The following is a 23,199-nucleotide window of genomic DNA, read 5'->3' on the forward strand; positions in this document are numbered from 1 at the left end:
CACGGAGTATGCAGAGAGGGTTCACAGCAGATGCCAGAAAGTACCTTCTGTAGAAAATCGTTCATGCAGACACAATCACTCACCATGGAAGTCTAAGAGATGCACTAATAAAGCTACCCTCAAAGGTTCCTACAGCTTCTACTGCCAGGGAATGAACCATGGAGGAAGGAGCCAGATATTTTCTGGCCCCAAGTTCCCAAGTTACAGTTTCCACCATGCTTCTCTCCTCCTGCAGCGGCCCTAGGAAGCCTCACCTGCGTTTGAGTTTCTCCGCCAGCTCATCCAGGATCTGCACAGCTTGTCTGTGGTAATCTACCTGGGCATCCACCAGGGCTGAGAGTTGGCTCACTTGCTCAATCTGAAAGGGTCATAAACTGCAATGAGTGTCTTTCACACGCTACTACGGGGGGTTTCTATAGCTCCACTGGGGCCTTGAGCACACTCGGAAACATGCAAAAAGCAGCTTGAAATTTACATGCAACGAGAAGTCTTAGAATTAGGGACCTTTAAATTCAGTCATTCGCTAAGGCTCAGCGAGACAGCGGCACCTCAAAGGACACAGGTTTAGCTGACATTCTGCATCATGACTGAATGAGCTGGTCAGCCATGTCCTGACCAAACATGTTCACAAAAGAGTCTCCACTCTGCCTCATTCATATAGTTATCAGTCTCAGCCCTGGACTGCATCAGCAGGGAGGGGGCTATGGGGTTAAGCCTGAAGGGCATTTGCAAAGCTGTTTGTGGGGGGGCCCAGAATGATGGAAATATCAAGGTGAGGGGTGCAGGATCACAACAGGGCCCACTAGCAGAGGCACGACAGGAGATTTGGTGTCATTTTTTATGAGCATTAAAGCACCAGACACTCTCCCCTGCCCCCCAAGAAAAACACACAGCCTCCTGCTGCCCCAGACACACATACAGGAGTGATGCAGCTCAGGCAGCATCCCAGCAGCGCACAGACGAGCGAAGAGAGCAGAGACCTCTAGGGGACACTCACATCAGTCTCCAGAAGGTTGTGCATACTAGTCTCAGCTATTTCCTTGGACTCTTCAAATTTCTCCAGGGCCTGGCGGAGCTCCTCGTCCGGGATCTTGCCCTGACGTTTTTTCTTGTAGTCAAAGTCCAGGCGCCTGCCCTCCAGCTTCTTAAGATGATGCTTTGGAGAGAAGGGTTATCAGCGGTTAAACTAAAACCGTGGGCCGGGGCACCCAAACTTTTCCCAATGAACACAGAAGAAACCAAACAACCCAGCCTCCCACCACCCAGAATAGGCAATTGCTGACATCATCTTCAGACAGGCTCCCCGCAGACTAGAGGTCCCAGTGCGCAATGCTCCGCAGGGGATGCTGGTCAGGAATGAAGAGCAGTGCGGGGGATGAGGGAACTACTTGAATCCAGTTCAGCAGAGGATTTATGATTGCTGTGACTATGGTTTCTTTTTCATTGTTTGGAAACAGCCATAAAGAAGTTGGCAAGACGGTACATTTTCCCCCCTCTTCTGTTCATAAACTGGAGGGGAACCAAACTGCCGCAGTTCAGCGTAGGTCTGCTTGCATAAATCACTTTGAAAGGAGAACTGCACAGCTGGTCCCTTGCCTTCGGTTCGCTGCTGGGCAGTCAAGAGTCTTTAGATGCAACACTTTGGTTATAAGCCCTGGGCTTAAAACATCTCCTCTGAGACTGAAAGCAGGTGAGGATCACGTCTGTCTTAATTTTGTCTGTACCTAACAAGCTTATGGTGCTCAGTAAATCTGTGTTATATTGCTAGTTTGGGAGTCAGTTCATATAGGTCACACTGTAAGCGAGAACCTGTTCTCAGCAGATTTTAACTGGTTTGATATAGGTTTCAACGGTTCCCACTGCAAAACCTTGTGATGTTTAAGAGCCTTGTCTCTTGTGAATGCGAGGAAGGTGCTGGCTAGCTGTGAGCAGACCTCCTCAGCAGGGACAACTGCTATGATTAAGCAGCCTTGTGGGGTTGTTTCTGGACTTCTCATGATACGTAGGTGAGCAAGAAAGAGACACGCAGCCCTAGGTCTACGTTTCAGGATATTGGGACACTGGAACTGAAAGCTGATCAATGCACCCAAGGCAACGTCCCCGTTTGTCAGTCTCAGGAATCCATAATGCAAACGATCTAAGTACCTGCAGCTACACAACGTAAGTCGGGAAATCTAAACTATATTATGAAGGCAGCTTAGTGCGTGAGTGAATAAATTTGGAAACTGTTGCAAGAAACATCCTCCCCCGTCATGGCTGGTTAAGGAACAGCAGCGGTGGTGGCAGGGGATGTTAAACACACCAGAAGAAAATGCTAGTGGCGCCAAGGGAAACATGGAGAAAGCATGCAAAACGCAGGGTAACAAAACCAGATGCTGCGCAGACGGCTTCAGCTCCTGCAGCAATACTGGTCATTAGAGCAGGTGCTAAAAATCTGAAGAGGCCAGAGTCTGAAAGAGAAGGGGGAAAAAGAAAAATCTTCTGAGTTACCTGGATCTCTTTCAGGTCTTTGTCGCACAGGTTCTGGAGAGGATCGATAAAGTTCTGTTTGACTTCAATATCCAGCGAGTCTTTCACTTCAGCCAATCGTTTCATAGCTTCACCAGCATCAAGAAGTGCGTCACCTTCACATGAGAGAAGAGAGGAAAAAGAGAGAGGGTGATAGAGGGAAAAAGAGAGCCAGCCAGTTAAAGCCAGAGTCTGTGGCAGCTGCATGCAGAGCCGCTCTGCTGAGACACTCAGCATGCACAAGCCCCAGTCACGTATCAGACACCCACAAGTTCTCATTGGGATCAACTGGAGTAGCATGGCAGGCAGGGAGCACAATCTAGTGGTTAGAGCAGGTGGAACTGGGACTCCTAGCTTCCATTTCCAGTTCTGAGACAGATGATGTGATCTCTGGCAACTCATTTCACTTTTCTGTGCCCCATGTTCCCCACCTGAAGGAATGTCTCTAGAAAATGGTTGGAACTCTCTGACGCAAGGTGCTACAGGAAGGGAAAAATGCTATAGTGCACCCAGTTAAGTTTTAGGATTAATCTCAGGGCATTTTGATCCATTCTGTAAATAAAACTTCCCCGGATGTTGGCAGCAACCCACGATATTTTATAGGATCTTTAATTTTCGGTGTAAATTGAACCTAACAGTAATAGATCTGAGTTAACTATCTAAGCATGAATGAAAAAATGAAGAAAAATGTGTTTGCACAAAACCCTTCTATTTTCAGTTTTTCCTATGGCCAGGGTGTCTAAAGTCTGACAAGCTAATAATGTAAGATGAACAGAAATGCTTCTGTGATTTATTTTTTTAAATTCCAATGGAAACATTTATGAATTAATAAAGTATCTCCTGGAGTGTTTGCAACCCACGCATTTCAGCACTGGGCTAGGGCAAGAGAATGTGAATCTATTTTCACCGCCCCAGCGAAAACAAAAACGTGCAAAAGGTCAATTTTTAAAAAGTTATTTCAGTGTTAATAACCCGAGATACCACAACACAGGGAAGGCTGCGTTACTAAAACATACACTTTTAAGCCTGATGATGTCCCTATAAAGGAGAGGCTGTTTAAGGTAGCCATGTTTTGTAGGATCCTCTTAAAACTGACTTCTCCCTACTACTTTTCAGATCCTCCATTGCAGCAATGTCTCCTCCAGCCAAGGAGAAAGCTAGCCAGGGAATCACTGGAGTACAGCCACTCCCCCAGAAAACCTAACTGTTTAATCTCCCAGATCAGGGAACGTTCCGCCCCACATTATGATGTGATCACACAGCTGTAAGCTGTCCCGAATCCAGCCACATGGGAAAGCTGCAAATGTTTTGGTGGATTAATACTGCTGTCATCAAATGGCTTCATTTCTCCACTCCCACATCCCCACAAGTCACACATGGTTTGTTTTGGGAATGAGGAAGTGCCACATGGGAATATTTTTGGCTGTGGCCCCCTCAGAGTCCAGTTGCAGTTAAAATTGCATTGTGGGTCTCTTGATCTCTTCCCTTGCTACTTTCCATGTCAAATTTGCTCAGTTTGAGATGGAAGGTGGTTTCTCCTAGATGCAGAGTTCTCCCAGAGGTTTTAAAAACCAAAGGTGGTTTAGCAGATGAGGCAGTTGCCTGGGACTTCGAAGTTCTGGGTTCTAGTCCCTGCTCTGCCAGACTCCCTGCCTGACCCTGGGCAAGTCAGTTAAATGCTCTGTGCCCCTCTTGTAAAATGGGGATACTGCTTATAGGGCGTGGAGAGGATTGTGACTGAATGCAAGGCACTCATTGCAACGGTGGGAGCTGCAGAAGTGGCTATGGTGAGTTTTATCAGTACTATTAATAAGGATTCTATGCTCATTTCCGACACATCCAGCGCACCGGGGAGCCCTAGAAATATAGACTTGGTCTGATCCTGCACAGTGCTCAGTGTTTCCTGGAAGGTGCTCAACTCTGTGTAAGGTCAGGGCCAAAGCACAGATCATCCACAGAACTGTCAGCTGCGAGACAGTCTAGACTCCAGCTCACTTTTCTGTAGATGCAGCCACTCCACAGCACTGACCAAGGGCTTGTTTGGGTCACTAGAGGCAGTGGCTAGGACTTGAAAAGACACTTGAAAAGCAGATTAAAGTAGCAGAAAGATGGCTGGGGGCAGGGTTAAGGGTCCAACAAGGCATATCAGGAGCTCAGTTTGCATACACTTCTTCTTTAAGAGGAGCTTTTGCCATCCCCTAATCCCACTCCTGACCCCAGTGAAATGTCATTTCCCTATCTGCATATTAGGAAAGGTCGGTTTCCTCTTTTTCCTCCACTTGACTCATGCAAATAAGTCAGTGGTTTACAGGAAGATTTAAGGAAACCCAGGAACAGGAATTTACTTCCTATCAGCCCACTTAGGGGCTGGCCGGCCCAAAGGAACACTTCAGGGAGCACTCACCAAAATTGGATTCGTCGCCCAGCTCCTTTCCATACCGGATCATGCTCTCCCCCAGGAGCCCTTCTGACTGTGGATAGCCGGGGTTTTTCACCTGCCCTCGGATCTTCGACATAGTGTTGAGCATCGTTAGCTTGGCTCTGGAAGCTGGCACAAAGAGACAGCCCCATCTGTGTTTGCAATTAGTGGACTTGCCAGCAAGCAGTGACTGTTTGCCAGCTTTTTTTTTTTTTTTTAGTTACTCCACTGGCCAAGAAAGCTTATTGTCTTAGCCTTCCAGAAATATCACTGGCTCTAAAGAACGGCCCCTTCCAAGATAGCAAGCAGAAAATAGTTCAGAGCTCGCCAGCAAGGTCTAGAGAGAAGTTCACCAGCCCTCCTGCAGTTCTAGTTAAACCCTAGTGTACTGGAGTCAATGAGACTGACTGAACTTTAAAAGGACGGCAGTCAGGCTCCAGGAATGACCGTGACATACTCGCCTCCCACCTCACAGGAGACAACTCCATTCCTAAACACCCCCGAGTCAGTAGCCCATCTGCTGCATCTCGAACCCAACGGACACGGGTGACTACCTGACAGTCAATCTGATGTTGTAACCCAGTAGCCCGCTGGGAAGGGGCCACCCCAAAGCCAACTAGGCTGACGTTTCTGAGCTTTCTGCGTGAAATGGCCTCTCTCCCCTCGTGCAATGGGAGGAGCACTTGCAGGATGCTGGCAGAGCAGGGCTGGCTGTGGGCGCTTACCTGGGTTGGGCTGCAGGTATTCTGTAGTTCTGGTTAATACTTCTGTGACCGCCTTGCTGGTAACATCCACTTTCTGCAAGGAGAAGATGATCCAACAGCAGTGTAATCCAATCAGTACCCACCTCGGAAACGCGCGGAGAGGCACACAGAGCCATCTGTTACCCTACTCACCTTTTCCATTTCTTTGAAGTCATCATCAAGCTTGGTCCCTTCAGCTCCACCGACCTTCTCGCTGACCAGCTGTAGAGACACAGTGAACAAGGGAGGGACGTGTCAGTCACACTAGGAGCAATTCCGTTGCAGCTCTGACTGTGCTCTTCCACTCCAGAATGACGCAGACCCTAAAAGCACCCGACTTGACAAGGTTTAGGGTGTTGTAACCCTTATGGGTCTGATCCTGCACCCCTTATACGCACTGAACCTCAATGGCAGTTAGTGGCCCGAGTCCCTTACAGCTGCTTGATGCTAAACACCACAAAGAAATGTGGTTCCTTGAAGCTGCAAACGCTGGTGGTTAGAGTTAGTGCTTCCATGAGAATCTCTCATGGGTTTATTTTCCTCTCTTTTTTTTGGTTGCGCTCGAATGCAAAGTGATAGCTTTCGAACACTCCCTGAAAGTCAGAACTGATTGGCTGCAATGTTCCTGGCAATGGTCACGACCCCATTGATTTTGGGGAACACGCAGAACCCCCACTATCCGGTTAGCTGAGCCACAGCTTCAAGCCCCAATGGTCTTTAGATTAAGGGACAGGTTGGTGACATCTGTTAATACCTTCCAGTTAATACCTCTAATTCATCTCTGCCCCTTCGCCCAGCAGAATGTAACCTGTCAACAATGCAAATACCTTGTGTCTCCCTGACAAAAGAGAAACACTCAGGGTGGGCGAAGGAAGTAATGGGGCACAGGGTTCTGGAGCCAAGGGAAGAGAAGCACATGAACTCCTAGCATACGTGTGCAGAGTTCCTGGCATGGTGGGAGAATGAGGGGCACACAGAGCCCCTGAAACGAGGGCGACAGTAGCACTGAGCCCCTGCCATAGAAGGGAGCTCGTGGGGTTAGAATGGAGGGATGCACGGAGCACCCTGTGTGTGCAAGGAGGTTGGCCTAAATGAACAGTGTTGCCATCCCTAGTAATGCTGCTTCAAGGTTCCATTACAGGGTGCAGGACAAAACCTTCTAATATTGCAGCAGCATCTTCAAATGCATGTTTAAACTTTCCCGTGTGGCTGCAGTTTTGGTCATTCAGATCACCTGACAAACCGCATTTTCCTCGCCTTGGAGAAGCCACAATGCAGCTTCCGAAATTACAACAATCAACTGTTTCATGTCAGCTGCTAGGGAAGGGCAGGTGCAAGATTTAATCAAGGTTTGTTTAAATATTAAGCAGGATACAATGCTGCTTCCACCTCACTTTGGAACATCAGGGTTCCGGATTACAGCAAAGAGGAACCTCAGCAGCAAACAAACCATAAGGAGAAGTACAGAAGGATTCTCTCCTGGTGGTTAGGTCTAGGCTGCGGTTTATCCCTTCTCATGTTGTTTAGATGCCAAACCTGTAGGACATTTCAGGTTGCACCTGCAAAGCAGGTGACATACAGAGAAGAGCTACAGCTTTGCAGTCGCTTGCACAGCCTAGGAGAGCAAATTATTTTGTGACAGTGAAATGTGTGCTAATGGCCACCGAACAGTCAGTAAAATTCCAGTCCCGCTATATTAAGCAGCACAGTATGGTAACAGGAGGTTGCCTAACAGAAAAAATATATAGTAGCCCTTTGATGGCCTCTTAATATTTATGAAAGCGAAACCTGTTAAGAGCAGTGTAAGCACGCAAGGCCCTGTAAAAACACAGATGCTCCTTGGGGCAGGATCCGCTGAGATGCACGGTACACAAAGAAATATTAAAATATAAAGGGTCACGGGTGATCAGAGATTTTTGAGCAAAACCAAAACAAAAAGAGTTTTCAAAGGACCGGCAAACAAAGGGGAGAGAGTGAGAAATTGTGCTCATGCCTCCTTTTGTGCATGTTTCTAACGTAAAGGGGCTCTGGAAGGTTTGCGGGTTTTTAGAAACTTCTCTTTTGCATTTCTTATGTAAAAAAACAAAAAAAGCAAGTCTCCACGGGCTCACCAGTCAAGTAGGAAGGCAATGCAATTAGGAGCGAAGCCTGATTGAGAGGGAAGTGGTTTTGATTCAGATAATAAAAATAAGCAGCTTTTAAAATGAACACCGATGTAAAAAGTAAACACTGAGGGAAGATGGAGGGTACAGGATCTTAGTCCCCCTTCTGTGCTCCTCAATGCAGGGCACTGGGAGCGCTCCCTATCCATGTCATAGATCTCCAGTGAGTCCTCCAGCAAAATAAGGGGAAGATCAGACCTTGCATGCATATTTTTCTAGGCCTCCTTCACACATCAGAAAGCAGAGAAAAAAAGTGCACAACCCCGCTAACCTCCCTTTGAGGAGCCAGTTCTGTAAAGGGCTACGTTCACTGAGGGGTCCACCGTTTGTCAGATTTGCAATTAAAATGAAAAACCTTCTGCATTCAGGTTAGAAAGGGCCCGTGCTTATGTTCTGTTCTTTCACTTCCTCAGAGGGGAAAAAATAATCCCCCATGAAGGTTTCCCTTGTATATTTTTTCCTTAGAAGACACAAATAATATTTTGTGCTTCTATCAGTCTTTCATTCAAGACTCTCAAAGAGTTCTTAACAAGCTGCACAGCCCTGTTTTGAGGTAGGTATTAGCTCCATCTTACAGGTGGGAAACTGGGGCACAGAGCCATACATAAAATTACTAACTAAAGACTACACAGCAAATCAGAATAACTGAGCACAGAACAGAGGCCTCTTGATAGAGCCCTTCTCTAATCCCTAGACCACAATCCCTTGCCACACTAATTGGGGGATTCACCAACAAGCACTGCTGTAGGAAGTTAAAAAAACAAAAACGAAACCAACCTCAGTTTCTAAGCAAAGGACACCAAGATCTGTAAGAAGCTACAGCAAAACCTAAATCCATTTATCAAGGTATCTGCAGATCCCATGTCAAGGTGGATGAAAAGGTGAGGTGTTTGAGTAAAAGAGAAAGCTCCCATTTGCTTGTCCAGACTAGAGTGACCAGATGCCCTGATTTTATAGGGGCAGTCCCAATATTTGGGGCTTTGTCTTATACAGGCGCCTATTCTCCCACCCCACCCCCCCTGCCCCACACACACTCCCTGATCTGATTTGTCACACTTGCTATCTGTTCACCTTAGTCCAGACAGAAAGACCTTGCAAAAAGTGTATTAAATCCACCAAAAACAACAGTCTTCCCTGCAGTCCAAACAGAAGGAACATTTTCCTCCCAATGCCATTCTGACTGTATGAGCGGATGGCAGTGGAAAACGCTGAGCAGACAATACACATTGCCTAAGTGGCAAGGCAGTCAAGTGATTTCTTTATTCAGTGGTTCTCAAACTATGGGACAGGCCTCCCAAGGGAGGCCCAGGAATGTGTCAAGGGAGGCATGAGCTGTGATCTGTTGTCTGTTTTGTTTTTTGTTAAGAGCTCTGGCTGGGGCTCCTGCAGAAGGGCCATGCACACCCATGAGGCGGAGATAAAGGGGAGAGCCGGAGCCCCGCCACCCAGGCTGGGGCTCTCCTCCTCTCCACCCCTAATCCTGGAGCTCTCCTCCTCTCCACCCCTAATCTCTCACCAGCAGATAGTGGGGCTCTAGCTGTCGGCCCGGGTGGCAGAAGCAGCACAGAAGTAGGTGGCAATGGGGAGCTAAGTCTGCTGTGAAAAGTGATCTTGGCGAATATCACTTTTCACATTGCCACCATTACTTCTGAGCTGTGCTGGCATGGTGCCGCCTTCACAGCTGGGCACCCAGCCAGCAGCTGCTGCTGCTGCTGCTGCTCTCCACTCTGCCTTCAGACACAAAAAAGGGGGCCCGATCAAATAATTTTGAGAACCACTGCTTTAGATGATTTAGCAGTGCTAGGCTCCAGAGGGAATTGTGCCCTGGGATGCTTAGCAAAAAGAGGAGGAATGATTGTAACGAGGGGGAGGGGGAAGAGGGGAAGAACCTTCAGAGTTCCAGAGAACCCCCAGACCTCAGAACCAGGGCTAGCAGGAAAGAGAAGGGAAACTGGATACTGCACAGTTCAAATGGTTCTTAGTATCAGCTTGCAGGGGAATAGATCAGGAACCTGGGTACTAAAGGTTTGTGATCAGAGGACAACCAGGATCAACAGTAGCAAAGCACTAGAAGCAGGAGATGCATCTCCTTCTTTCCTTGGTATTTACAATTTTGGAAGCGTCATCAGGCCATTCATAGCTGCAGAGGGCGGCACAGATCTCTCCGGGGGAGAAATGCTTCAAGAGCAAACAGCACCTCTGTACCAAAAGGATATAGTGCTGATCAACAGCAGCAGGACAAATCCTTACAAGGCAAAAAATACAACAGTTCAGTGAAGCTGACAAACGAGAGGCCTGCACTTGGGCCTGGCTTCAGAAAGTGGAAGAGAGGTTCTTTTTTGAGGAAGGGAAGCTGTGGTTCGGAAGAAGGCTGCAAACACTAATCAAACAAGAGTTGTTTTACTTAACCCACAGACATTGGGAGTGGCTCATGGTTCTGCTGTCCAGTCCACCAACATGACTCTTAACTGGAAATGACACTTGTCAGGTGAGTTTCCTGTGTACCTGTAAATCACGTTGGTCCAGATCACAAAAGGAAATCTCACCAGACTCTCCAGCCTCTGTTCTGAGCAATTGTCATCTAATGCAATCAAGCTTTTCCCTATTTGCTTTGCTTCCACTCTCACAGAGAAAAGCCAAAAATAGTTAGTGAAGATGATGGAAGCAACATGCCTGGGATATTGACAGGTGGTGAGAACATATACCTAGGAAGGGGCTCTGACCAAGCCCATCATGCTCCAAAACAGAGCCAAGTCATTTACCTGAAAAACAGTCTAACTGCCCCCCACCCAGATTGGGGCATCTCCATGGAGATGTCCTCCCCGATCTACTTGCTGACAGCAAACCAATGGAGCTTGAGGGGGGCTTTTTGCACAGCCACAGCTCAGAACCTCAGCACACACTTCCACAGGGCAACTACTAAACTAGGAAGAAAAAAGAAGACATTCCTTACTAGCGAGACTAAAAGTTTCTTTCCAAAGCAGGGAAAACAAGAATCTCTGCCTTCCATTTCCCCACCACAGTGGGCAATCTAGTATAGGTCTCTGGACTGGCAGAACCAAGATGCACATTTCCAGCAGCCAGGCTGCCTTTCCTGCGCCTCTCACACTCGCCAAATCAGAACGGATAAGACAATTGTCCTGCAATCATTACAGCCAAACAGTCCTCATACAAAACCCGTAACACCGCCCATGCAGGCTGCACCTGTACAATTAGAAACCCCTCCTTTATTATTAGTTACTGCATTTGAGACGGGTGTGACTAGCTCTGTGCAGTTCCATTCCCGAGTTTCCTCCCTAGCCATCCACCCACTCAGACTTTCTGCCCAAGAAGCTGCAATAGCCCCAGTGAGGTAAGCTCCTATTGTGTTCAGGAAGGCACTGCATGCCATATAAAATACACCGTTCACCACAGTCATTCTGGATGGTTTAAAAGCCTCCAAGAGCACAGAGAGTTTTCCTCACTCACAGATTAAATGAATTCTCCTTTTAACATTCAAGGAATCCTACTGGTATACCTGCTGGGTTGGAAGAATGAGACAGAGGCTGCCTCCCTGATGACTCTAATTAAACTGGGAGGCTTCCTTAAGGGAGGGATGAGGGAACATACTGCAAAGAGCTACTCCGGAAGGAAACAAATCAGGCTGCATGCTGGGAAGCGAGCCACTAATTCCCATCTCCCCAAATCGAGCTGTGATAGACTTAAGAAGAAAACCAGATTCTGAAAATACAACAGCCTTAACTCAGAGTCTAACTTGAAACCAAATTTATAAGTACCACACTGCCTTTCCAACCAGACTACCCGGAGGGACTCTGCAAGGTCTAGCAAGGAGAAGGTTTCTCCCACCTTGGAAGTGACAGGGAGAAGGGTAGCACAATCTTGGCAGAGTTTTATCTCTTTGCTTGTGGGGGAGACAGAGAAAAGTATCCACACATGATCCCTTTACACTCTGGTTTCATTGAGCTGAACTGCAAGGGTGGTGGTCACTGATGCTTGGAGGCACCTACATCAGATCAACGGACGTCTGATACGGAACAGACATGACAGCAATCTCTGCTGAGAAAGAGAAGTCAAAGATGGAACCGGGAACTGCTGAGTCTCTTCAGATATTGACCGAAGATGTAGTGGATGTTGGCTTCTGTCTATCCTCTATGCCAGTGGTTCTCAACCTATTTACCGTTGTGGGACGCACTTGGGCCTCAGGATGAGAGCCACAGTGTGCCCCCCGACTCCTCCCCACAGACCCCTATGCCCAGCACCTCCCGCCCAGAGACCCCTCCACGAAGTGGGGCCAGGAGTGAAGCCTTGGGTGAGGGGCCCAGCAGCAGGGATCTCAGACCCTGCTGTGTGGGGCCCAGCAGCAACCCCTCCACAAAGTGGGGCTGGATGTCAGGACAGCAGCCCAGACCCCGACCCCATGGCAGGTTGGCAGCCCCGACACCGATCCTGCCACATGGAGCCAGCTGGGCCAGCAGCCCCAGACCTTGCCACATGGGGCTGGCCCATGATCCTGACCCCACCATGCCCTGCCCGGCAGCTCGGACCCTGTGGTGCTGAACAGTCAGGCAGCCGGTAACCCGGACCTGCGCAGCCCACAGCCATGTGCTAATTGGGCCACATGCAGCCCACGGGTTGAGAACCGCTGCCCTATGCAGTATGGGAGAGAGGCCAAATGAAATGCAGTACCCAAGACTTTAGGCTCTCTCTGATGCCCAGAGATCTAGTTGTCCCAAATGGACCCCTCGAGGGCTGGCTGAACAGAAGCCTTACTCTCGGTTCACGTTTTCTGCCCTTCCTATTTTCTTCATATAATTTTGAAATGGAACAACGACAGCAAAAGAAGAGGTCATAGACTGAGATTCTGAGCAGCAGAGAGAAGCCAACAGAGGTCGGAAGGTCCAGAAATTGTCCATTCTTTGTCAGTTGCTGGGACCTGATAGACACCATCATGAGGCAGGTGAACCCTTCAGTCTGGGAAGAGGTCGAATCAAGGGAGCAGACGCAGAATCATCAGCATTGCTCAGGTCAGCAGACGGGAAAGAGGAGTAAGCAGGACTGTAAAATTCACACTCACTGGTTGCTTTTCTTTACCCCATCCCAGCAGGGCTGGAAGATCTACTCAAATATGCCCCTGCTCCCAGGTCCCTCAAGCAAGTGCTGTAACATTAGAGAGAAAGATCAAGGCAGGGCAGGAACACAAAGCCAAACGCCTCATCCCCCGCCCAGCATTCCTGTAGCAGCAGAGGTGGAATGTTTTTTACAGCAAGTATTGACACAAGGCGATAAAGTTGCATGCCCTGAACCAGCACAAGACAGGTGATTTCCCTGAAGGGCTGTGAGACTCACAAGTCAAGGGCAAATCAAAAAGGCGGGAGGAAAGAGACCCAGACATGCTCAATTATAAAAGGTGGGGAATAAACCTCGCACGGTGTATCCTTTTAGATAAAGATTTAACAATTAAAAATATTCCCTAGATAGCTACAAGCGTTGTTTACAAATGACAGGGGGGTGTAGTGTAACACCCTGTCTAGCTCCTCCAGCTCCCCATCACCAAAGAGGGGGATGAGCACCACTGTTCAAAACCCGTTTTCACCCCTGGCCCCTAGGAATCAGAGACAGAAGAGACTTGTTTGGTCACATCTAGTCCATCCCCTCCCTGCCAGTGACAGGCTGTTCCTGGCAGTATGTTTCCTATAGCTTTGTCCAGCCTTCTTTTAAACACACAGAGTCATGGGTCTTCTACTACTTTCCTTATGGAGCAGGGTGGGAATCAGAGCAGTCAAGGTCTTCTCCTGCCATTTAAAAGGAATGGAAGGGCTGTGCATGGGGGAAGATGTTCAGAAGTGGCCAGTCTACATCTTACACTGGTTACTGCAATAGGAAGTAAGTCAAAGGAGTAAGAAGGGAGCGGGTACGCGGGTCTGGGGTTAAAGAATTATGGGAACCTCTCCAGATATATCTACCTGAGGTAAGATTTTAAAGAGTTCAGATCACACACAACCCACCACTCACTCACCAACCAGTTTATGTCCCTGCCAGTCAAGTGGAGGGCACCACCTTGTAAGAGAAAGGATCATAAGGGAGACACTTGGTACATTGTGCTGGGTATATCCGATAATTACCAACTGGAGGAATAAGAAAGCTCATTAACGCTATAAAGCGGATGACGACACTCTGTCCTGCCCACTGGTGCCATGACAGTTTCTAGAAACAAAAACAAGGTTTTGAAACATACACACACCCTCCAAAATTCCCTGGATTATATTTAGTTCATGTCTCTGCTGCACCTGCTGTGCTCTCATTATCACCCAATCACACTGCAGTGACTAGAAAGATGTGTCAGGACACATTCCACAGCCTGGCACGTGTGTTCTCCCAAGACATGCTCAAATACAGCCAGCAGCAGCAAACATTACAGGAGATCAGAGAACCACTAGTTTGTGAAGGGCTATAGTCACCCCTCAGACAGCAACTGGATTTTTCTTAAGGACTAGGTCATTAGTACGAGCATTCAAGTACTGGCTGCCATCAGAGCAGGGGTTGGCAACCTTGCAGAAGTGCTGTGCCGAGTCTTCATTTAGTCACTCTGATTTAAGGTTTCGCATGCCAGTCTTACATTTTAACATTTTTAGAAGGTCTCTTTCTATAAGTCTATAATACAACAATGGTTTAGTTATATATGTAAAGTAAATAAGCTTTTAAAAATGTTTAAGAAGCTTCATTTAAAATTAAATTAAAATGCAGAGCCCCCCGGACCAGTGGCCAGGACCCAGGCAGCATGAGTGCCACTGAAAATCAGCTCGCATGCCGCCTTTGCCTATCCCTGCACCAGAGGAAGGATGCCAGAGCAGACGGACTAAAGACTTACAAACAATTGCTTGAGTGTGATTTTTTATATTAAGTCACTGGCCGAAATTTTCAAAACTGCTTAGTGATTTTGGGGGTGTCTGTTTTTGGTACCCAACTTGAGACATTATAAAGGGGCCAGTCTCACAAAGGGCTGTGCCATCTGCTATCTGAAATTAGAGGCCTTTAGACGAGTAAGATTTTTTGGGTGCCCAACTTGAGACACCCAAAAAATCATTAGTCAGTTCTGAAATTTAGGCCATTCTGATCTGCTTGCTACCGTACACCTTTTCCATGTAGTTTTATATATTTGATTCTTCTGAGGTTTTGCTCCTTTTAAACTATTAATGGCAGTGATTTCACACTTCTCTAATTGAAAATTAACTTACAATGTTTTGGGCCATCACTCTGCCTTCCCGCCCTCCCCACCCGCCTCAGGAAGCCCCCTCCAAGAATTATTTCTTTTGCATTCTTTTGCTGGGACAAACACATGCAACCACTGAATTCAAAACAATGTCCTCACTATAATGGACACGTATCCTTCTGGATCCTGGCATATCAAAGCCTTCCTGGTGCCTACAGCAGCCTTCTGTGAATACCGATTCCCAACAGGAATGTTAAACAAACAAAAAAAAAATAGCCCTACACCACCACCCCTCACTTGCTCTCCCAATAGAAAGGGAGGAAGTGCAGAGGGAAAAGCCAGCCCACAAGCTGCTACAATGTTTTGAGTCCAAGATCAATATGCTTAGAACAACAGGAAAGCCCAGTAGAGAGATACACGCAGCAAGTGGTTAAGAAAAGAAATTCTCCTTAACACACACGCTTTTCTGTAGGCTGTTCATACGAACGCTCAAGAAAGCCACTCTTACTAGCATAGTTCAGCAGGGGAAAACTCTTCAGAACTAAGTGTAATTCAGGTCATCTTCAGTTTCAAGTTTCACGGATCCAAGTAACAATTTACTCTGGTGCTATGATTTGGAGTCATTCACAACCACAATCTTAATGTACCCTTTATTATGGTATTGGACAGCTGAAGCATTGGTGCTCACCCCACAGGGTTACCAACTGACCTTGCAGTGCATTATATTTCTATTGCATGCTCTGAATGAGCCATGCAGGGCACTGTCGGAGTCAATTACACACTGCAGCACCAGGGTGGCTCTTGGAAAACGTGGGTGTTCCCAGACTTGCAAAGTTTCTGCCTCTTTAGTCTTTGTGCAGTGGAACCATGGATTGCAAGGCTCCTAGCAAACCAAGCTGCTGAGGGGCAGTGTCCCATGTACATAGTGATCACCTTATGGGTGTTTACAAAGAGAGCAAGTCTGATATTGAAATTCCATGGCCTTGTCGTGGCACTGACAGTCTTGTGAAAGATCACCTGCCACCTTCCAACCTGGTGCAGTCCCTGGAAATAAAGCAAGAATCAAGAGGCATTCATCTAGGTTAGTCTAAATCCACTAGAACATTAGGCTGTGAGCATAGCTTAAGATGCAGAGAAGCTTCAAAAATGTAAGCGTGACACTCTATACCTTGGGGGAGGGCCCTGTAACCCCCCTAGTCATTGTATGTATATGACTGTGATAGGGTATCATGGGAAAGAACAATGGCTTTCAGCAGATCATAACCGATCACAGTGGTTCTCAAACTTTTTTTTTCCCCAATTTTTTGAAAATTGCTGAGGGTCTCGGTGGATCCTCTTAATTTTTGTTCTACAAATAAAAGCACACAACTCATGTTTTAATATCAGTAGTCTTCCCTTTCTAATTTAATGGATGTGCCCTCTCTTCCCCGCTGTGGCAGCCCCCAAGCTGGAGCTGGGAAGGAGGGGGGTCTCTCCCTCTCTTGCCCACCATGGCAGCCCCCGCACTGGGGCTGGGAAGGAGGGCCATCTCTCCCTGGCAGCTGCAGCCCTGGAGCTGATGAAAGTTGCCTCCTTCTCTGGCTGCCACAGCCCTGCCCATTCCAAATTCCCTCCACCCCCTCTTCTCACGCCACTGCCTCCTCCCACCCATCCACTATTCCCCTCAAGGACACCACCTCACCTTACATGTGCATCTTCTCCAGGGTCCAGGCACCTAATTAGTGGAGCCATGCCTGCGCGGCTCCACTAATTAGGTGGGTGGCCGCTGAGCCTTGCACCTTAGAGGCAACTATCTGCAGACCACCTGAATGGAGCTCGCGGACCACAGTTTGAGATCTTCTGACCTATCTAAATATGCATCTTATCAGTGCATATGAAGTTATGTGTATGGTTGTCAATAAAATATGCTGTGAGTTGGGGTACTGCCCAGATATTAGATCCCCAGAGACAACAACAAGGGAGGTACTCAATGTCTGGGCGGGTGTGGAACAACCATCAACAGCCACCATCCAGCAAGGGAGTTGTAATTCAGTGACTCACTTGGACAAGGCCATACCCAAGGGAATTGCGCAATCTTGCCTGGTGACTCAGCAATGGCCAGCAGATATGCCTGACTTATGTTCTGCCTAGTCTCTAGGTCAAGAATTTCAATTGCGTGCTTATCTTTTAGTATGGTAACTACGCTGACTTTTTGCCTCTCTTTTGTAATCAATAAACTTATTCTAGTTTTTATCCTTACTAGTGAGTTTGACTGAAGTGTTTGGTAAATCTGCTCAGGTTACAAAGGCTGGTGTATGTCCACTTTCCATTGATGAAGTGGCGAACCAATTAATAAACTTGCATTGCTCAAGAAAGGGTCTTGAGTAGTGCAAGACAGTGTATCCGGTGGTTCAGGGCTGGGAGCTGGGGAGATTTTGTTGGTGCCTCTCTCTGTGTGATTCACGAGTAGCTCTGGGATTCAGGCTATCTAGCCAGGTGTGGGCTCCAGATGTGTTTGTACTGAGTGGTAACAGCATCTGGAGGGGTTTACTGCTTGCCACCAGTAAGGCATTGAGAGAGACAACCCAGAATGGTCAGTAAAGGGGATGCAGTGATCCCACAGTCCCAGGTTGCATCCCAGGGATCCCGTCACAATAAGTCACCAAGAGAACACAGAACTGAAGGAAGTTAGTGGATAGCATGGAGTGAACTGGTCTGATGAAAGATCAGCATCTGTATGACAACATTTCCACCAATCACGGAAAAGGCGCACAAAGTTATGAGCGTTATTTGTGTACAATAAGAGATGAGTAACTATTACAGAGCTTATGAGTAAGTGGAGAGGAAAGAAGAAAAAGGTAAATTTTAGTGAGGAATTGTCCACGGGATCCCCAGTGTTTGGGGGCTTTGCACAGCTGGAGCATCTTAGACCTGTCTGCAATTCAGAGATCAAACAAACAAATTAATTTATATAGCAGTAATGCGTAGAGATGTCATTGTGCTGGCCATTGTACACAGACCTCATAAGAAAGTGCTCTTGTCCAGAAGAGCTTTCACTCGAAACAGACAAACGGTTGAAGCAGAAATGCCTTGCCTATGATCACACAACAGGCTGCTGGTAACACTAAAAACAGAGCCCGTGTCTCCTGGTGCCCAGTTTCTGACAAACACTAAATCGGGGTTCCCAACCTGTACCACCAGTGGTGCACATGCCACGTGAGCTTGATGGTCAATCCAGTCACTTCACAACAATTTTTTGAAGAGGGGGTATGTAAACCAGTAAAATTTGGGGGTCGCTGTACTAGGTCTCTCTGCCTCTCAGACCTCACTTCAGAAGGAAGGGAACAATGAAGAGGAATTGAGGAGATAGATAATAGTGCTAGAAAATCTAGCCTGATCTTCCCACAGCATATTTGTAGCTTATTCATTATATCATTCCTGTTACTATCTTATTTAACCTGCCACTGAGTATCTAAGGACCCTGCAACTTCACCATTTACCTTGGTTGTCTATTCCACTGCCAAACTGCTTGTATTAGGAATTCGGCCCTACCATCTAGCCTCAACTTTTCCTTCCTCAGCTTCATGCAATTGCTTTTTACACTGCTTTCACCTGAGAGTAGGAATAATTCTGTTCATTTATATCTGAGCACTGGTAACATTCTTGTGCAAACTCACGTGGAGACTAATATCAGTACCTTTGGACAAATGCGTATGGAACCATGTCTAGAAATAATATTCTATTCCACACACTGCCTTTGCATTTCAAAAATATCTGTGGCAGTTCTTAATGCCCCTCCTAACACTGGTTCCCCAGAAGCGGTGTTCTGGTTTACAGAGAGAGGAGCAGCAAACCAGATATCAAAGAAGGGGTTCATCAACGGATGTTAAAGTTACAGAAGAAATGTCTTAAAGAGGGAAAGACTGGGTCCTGGTCTACACCTAAAAATAAGATTGACTTAGCTACAACATTGTGGAAAATTCTGCATCCTCTGCAATGTAGTTAGGTTGACCTAACCCCCCACTGTAGATGTAGCTACATCGATGGAAGAACTCTGTTGACCTAGCTACTACCTCCTGGAGAAGAGGATTAACTACACTGGTGGAAAACCCCCTTTGATGCTCTAGGAAGCATCTACACCTCAGTGCTACAGAGGTACAAGTGTGCTGTAGTGTAGACATACCACTAATGAAGTTGTCCAGTCATAAAGAAATTTAACAGTGGAGGAGCAATCAGTCTGCTAAACGGACTTTCATGATAGGTAGGACAAAATTGAATCGTAGAATCACCTACAAGAGAAACTGAATCCCAGTCAATTCATCTCCACCTAGTTGATGGCTCAAAGCAATCAAAACAAGATTCCTCACTATGAACTAAGGCCTGGTTTACACTATAGAGTTAGGTGGACGTATGCTGCCTTAGGGTTAGGGTTGAAGCATGAAGGGACATACGAATCTTTAGTGCATCTGGCATGTAAGCAGCATAGTGTCTATACTCACACTCCGTCAACCTAACTACATCAACATTGATTGCCTCTTGCGGAAGACTGGAAGGGACCCTTAAAGGTCATCGAGTCCAGCCCCCTGCCTTCACTAGCAGGACCAAGTACTGATTGTACCCTACACCCCTAAGCGGCCCCCTGAAGGATTGAACTCACAACCCTGGGTTTAGCAGGCCAATGCTCAAACCATCTCCATGAGATGCAGTCAATGTTGATGTAGTTAGGTTGACGGCATGTGAGTGTAGACACTGCGCTGCTTACATCCACTGTTACTGGCTTTCAGACGCTGTCCCACAATGCCCCCACACTGGCAGTACCATCAGCACCAGCGCTCCTGGTGAGGATGCTCACCAATCTACACAAGGAGCAAAGTGTAGACACGGAAAAGCCATGTAATTACTGTGGTGGCTGTATGCCAATATAAGTTAGGTCGACTTAATTCTGTAGTGTCAACATGCTCTAAGACATGCAGCTAGTTAAGCAGCTGCCATCAGGACACATATTTGTAATGAAGCTAAAAGCTGAGGAGGAGGCTATGGCCCTGCCATTGCGGTTTTCCCATTTTGTCAGAGGGTTAATTTACTGTTTCAAACACAGTCAAACTATGAAAGGCGGGATTTGATCCCTTCTTATGTAGCTGATATCCCCCTAGGAGATAACTGCCAAAGGCCTTGCTTCTGCACAGATGTGGCATTCAGCAAAAGCGGTCTGAACTAATTCATTATGGACACGATATTATATTACACAAATAATTAGCCACTCAGTTATAAAATCCACTGAACAAATCAGAAGACCTATCCCTGCCTCTCCCAAAACACACAATCCTTTTCCTGCTCACTGGCTAACACTCTATGCACAAGAAGCCTTTCCAATAATGTTTCATCCTTGTCAACGTATCAATGTTTTCCAAGCTACCCTTTCAACAAGAGAAAAACGGTCCCCTTTTTCTAGGAAAGGAAAAAAATAACCTGACAATTTGGCCTTGTCTTGGCCAAAGTCTAGTTGGGAATAAGTGCACGGTGCTGCGCTCGCAGAAAAGAGCAACTGTGCTTTAAAAATTGACTCATACTGGAGGAAAAAATAATTTCAACATCCATTTTCATTTCAAGTCTCTACCCATATTTTCTCGACATGTTAAGCCTCAGTTAGCAACAAGGATTTGCACGATACTTTTTTTCCCCCCTATTTATCATCGCCCATGTTCTCCATATAGTACAAGACAGCCCTTGACTCAAATTTCTTATCTAATGTATAAAAATTAGGGCTGCCGAGTAATTAAAAAAATTAATTGCGATTAATCCCGCTGTTAAACAATAGAATACCATTTATTTTTTGGCTGTTTTCTACATTTTCAAAATATACTAATTTAAATTACAACACAGAATACAAAGTGGATGGTGCTCACTTTATATTTATTTTTATAATATTTGCACTGTAAAAAACAAAAATTGTACTTCAACTTGCCTCATACAAGTACTGTACCACAATCTCTTTATCATGAAAGCTGAACTTACAAATGTAGAATTACGTACAAAAAAACTGCATTAAAAAATAAAACAATGTAAAACTTCAGAGCCACTCAGTTCTACTTCTTAGTCAGCCAATCACTCAGACAAACAAGGTTGGTTACAATTTGCAAGAGACAATGCCGCCTGCTTCTTGTTTACAATGAACAGGTGTTCACATGGCACTGTTGTAGCTGGCATTGCAAGATATTTACATGCCAGATGTGCTGAAGATTTGTATGTCCCTTTATGCTTCAACCACCATTCCAGAGGACATGCTTCCATGCTGGTGATAGGCTCTGCTTGATAACGGTCCAAAGCAGTGCAGACTGATGCACGTTCATTTTCATTATCTGAGTCAGATGCCACCAGCAGAAGATTGATTTTCTTTTTTGCTGGGTGGGTTTTGTAGTTTCCGCCAAGGGCGGCTCTAGGCATTTTGCTGCTTCAAGCATGGCAAGCAGGCTGCCTTCAGCAGCTTGCCTGCGGGAGTCCCCAGTCCAACGAATTCGGCAGCAGCCTGCGGGAGGTCCACTGAAACCGCAGGACCAGCGGACCCTCCGTAGGTATGCCATCGAAGGCAACCTGCCTGCCGCCCCTGCGGTGACCGGCAGAGCACCCCCCGTGGCTTCCTGCCCCAAGCACGCGCTTGGCATGCTGATGCCTGGAGCCACCCCTGGTTTCCGCATCAGAGTGTTGCTCTTTTAAGACTTCTAAAAGCGTGTTCCACACCTTGTCCATCTCACATTTTGGATGGCACTTCAGATTCTTAAACCTTGGGTCAAGTGCTGTAGCTATTTTTAGAAATCTCACATTGGCACCTTCTTTGCATTGTGTCAAATCTGCTGTGAAAGTGCTCTTAAAATAAACATGCTGGGTCATCATCCGAGACTGCTATAACATGAAATATATGCAGAATGTGGGTAAAACAGAGCAAGAGACATACAATTTCCCCCCCAAGGAGTACATTCACAAATTTAAAGCTTTTTTTTTTTTAAAACAAGCATCAGCAGCGTGGAAGGATGTCCTCTGAAATGGTGGCCGAAGTATGAAGGGGCATATAAATGTTTAGCACATCTGGCATATAAATACCTTGCAACGCCGGCTACAAATGTGCCATGTGAATGTCTGTTCTCACTTTCAGATGAAATTGTAAATAAGAAGCGGGCAGCAGTATCTCCCGTCAATGTAAACAAACTTGTCTGTCTTCTACATGCATCTGATGAAGTGGGTATTCCCCCACGAAAGCTCATGCTCCAAAACATCTGTTAGTCTATAAGGTGCCACAGGATTCTTTGCTGCTTTGTCTGTCTTAGTGATTGGCAGAATAAGAAGTAGGACTGAATGGACTTGTTGGCTCTAAAGTTTTACACTGTTTTGTTTTGGAGTGCAGTTATGTAACCAAAACAAAAAACCCCAAGCATTTGTAAGTTATACTTTCATGATAAAGAGACTGCACTTCAGTACTTGTATGAGGTGAATTGAAAAATACAAATTGTTCTGTTTATCACTTTTACAGTGCATATATTTAATAAAAAATATAAAGTGAGCACTATGCACTTTGTATTCTGTATTGTAATTGAAATCAGTATTGAAAACGTAGAAAAACATCCAAAACTATTTCATCAATTTCAATTGGTATTCTATTGTTATAAGTGTGATTAATTGCAATTAATTCTTTTTCGTTAATCAGGTGGGTTAACTGCGATTAATTGATAGCCCTAATAAAAATTATTGGTGAAGATAGGTGCATAAGAAAAAGAGAGAAGTAACAGGTTTCCACTACTCAGCCAAGGACCTGAAATACTGCATTCAGTTTTGGACATCAACAGAAAAAACATGGTGGGGAGAGCTCATGGAAGAGCAAAAAAAGATATGACTTAAACAAGGTCTCTTCCTTCGCTAATTTCTGTTCTTGCAGGAGCATTCAAACATGCTGTAGTATCAGGCAGGGTATGGCATGTTGTGTCACCCCTCTAGCCTTAACAGCAGGACGTCCTTAGACTCATCCCAATGTTGTTTTGCCTAGGTAAAGCTCATCTTTGCTAATCATCAAGATAACTTTGATAACATTTTCATAATGGTTTAAATGCCGACAAATGCTGCAGCTGCCCAGTAGATCATTTTTATTCCTAAGGGGACACTATCAAGATTTTAAAATGTACGAACAAA

At 46.2% G+C, this 23,199-nt stretch overlaps 1 protein-coding gene across 28 annotated transcripts in view; it reads right to left on the minus strand.

Moving 5' to 3' along the window:
- Positions 1 to 23,199, minus strand: part of SH3GL1 (SH3 domain containing GRB2 like 1, endophilin A2) — a 47,043-nt gene that overhangs the window by 9,575 nt on the left and 14,269 nt on the right. For all 28 annotated transcript variants that reach the window (XM_050934205.1, XM_050934223.1, XM_050934225.1 and 25 more), the window contains 6 exons: positions 5,824 to 5,892; positions 5,653 to 5,725; positions 4,913 to 5,056; positions 2,491 to 2,624; positions 998 to 1,156; positions 255 to 358 (listed from right to left, as the gene is read on the minus strand). In XM_050934205.1, the coding sequence (XP_050790162.1) occupies positions 255 to 358; positions 998 to 1,156; positions 2,491 to 2,624; positions 4,913 to 5,056; positions 5,653 to 5,725; positions 5,824 to 5,892 (683 nt within the window). The remainder of the gene's footprint in view (positions 1 to 254; positions 359 to 997; positions 1,157 to 2,490; positions 2,625 to 4,912; positions 5,057 to 5,652; positions 5,726 to 5,823; positions 5,893 to 23,199) is intronic.

The sequence above is a fragment of the Gopherus flavomarginatus genome, chromosome 24, assembly GCF_025201925.1.
Source record: "Gopherus flavomarginatus isolate rGopFla2 chromosome 24, rGopFla2.mat.asm, whole genome shotgun sequence".
Taxonomy (NCBI): domain Eukaryota; kingdom Metazoa; phylum Chordata; order Testudines; family Testudinidae; genus Gopherus; species Gopherus flavomarginatus.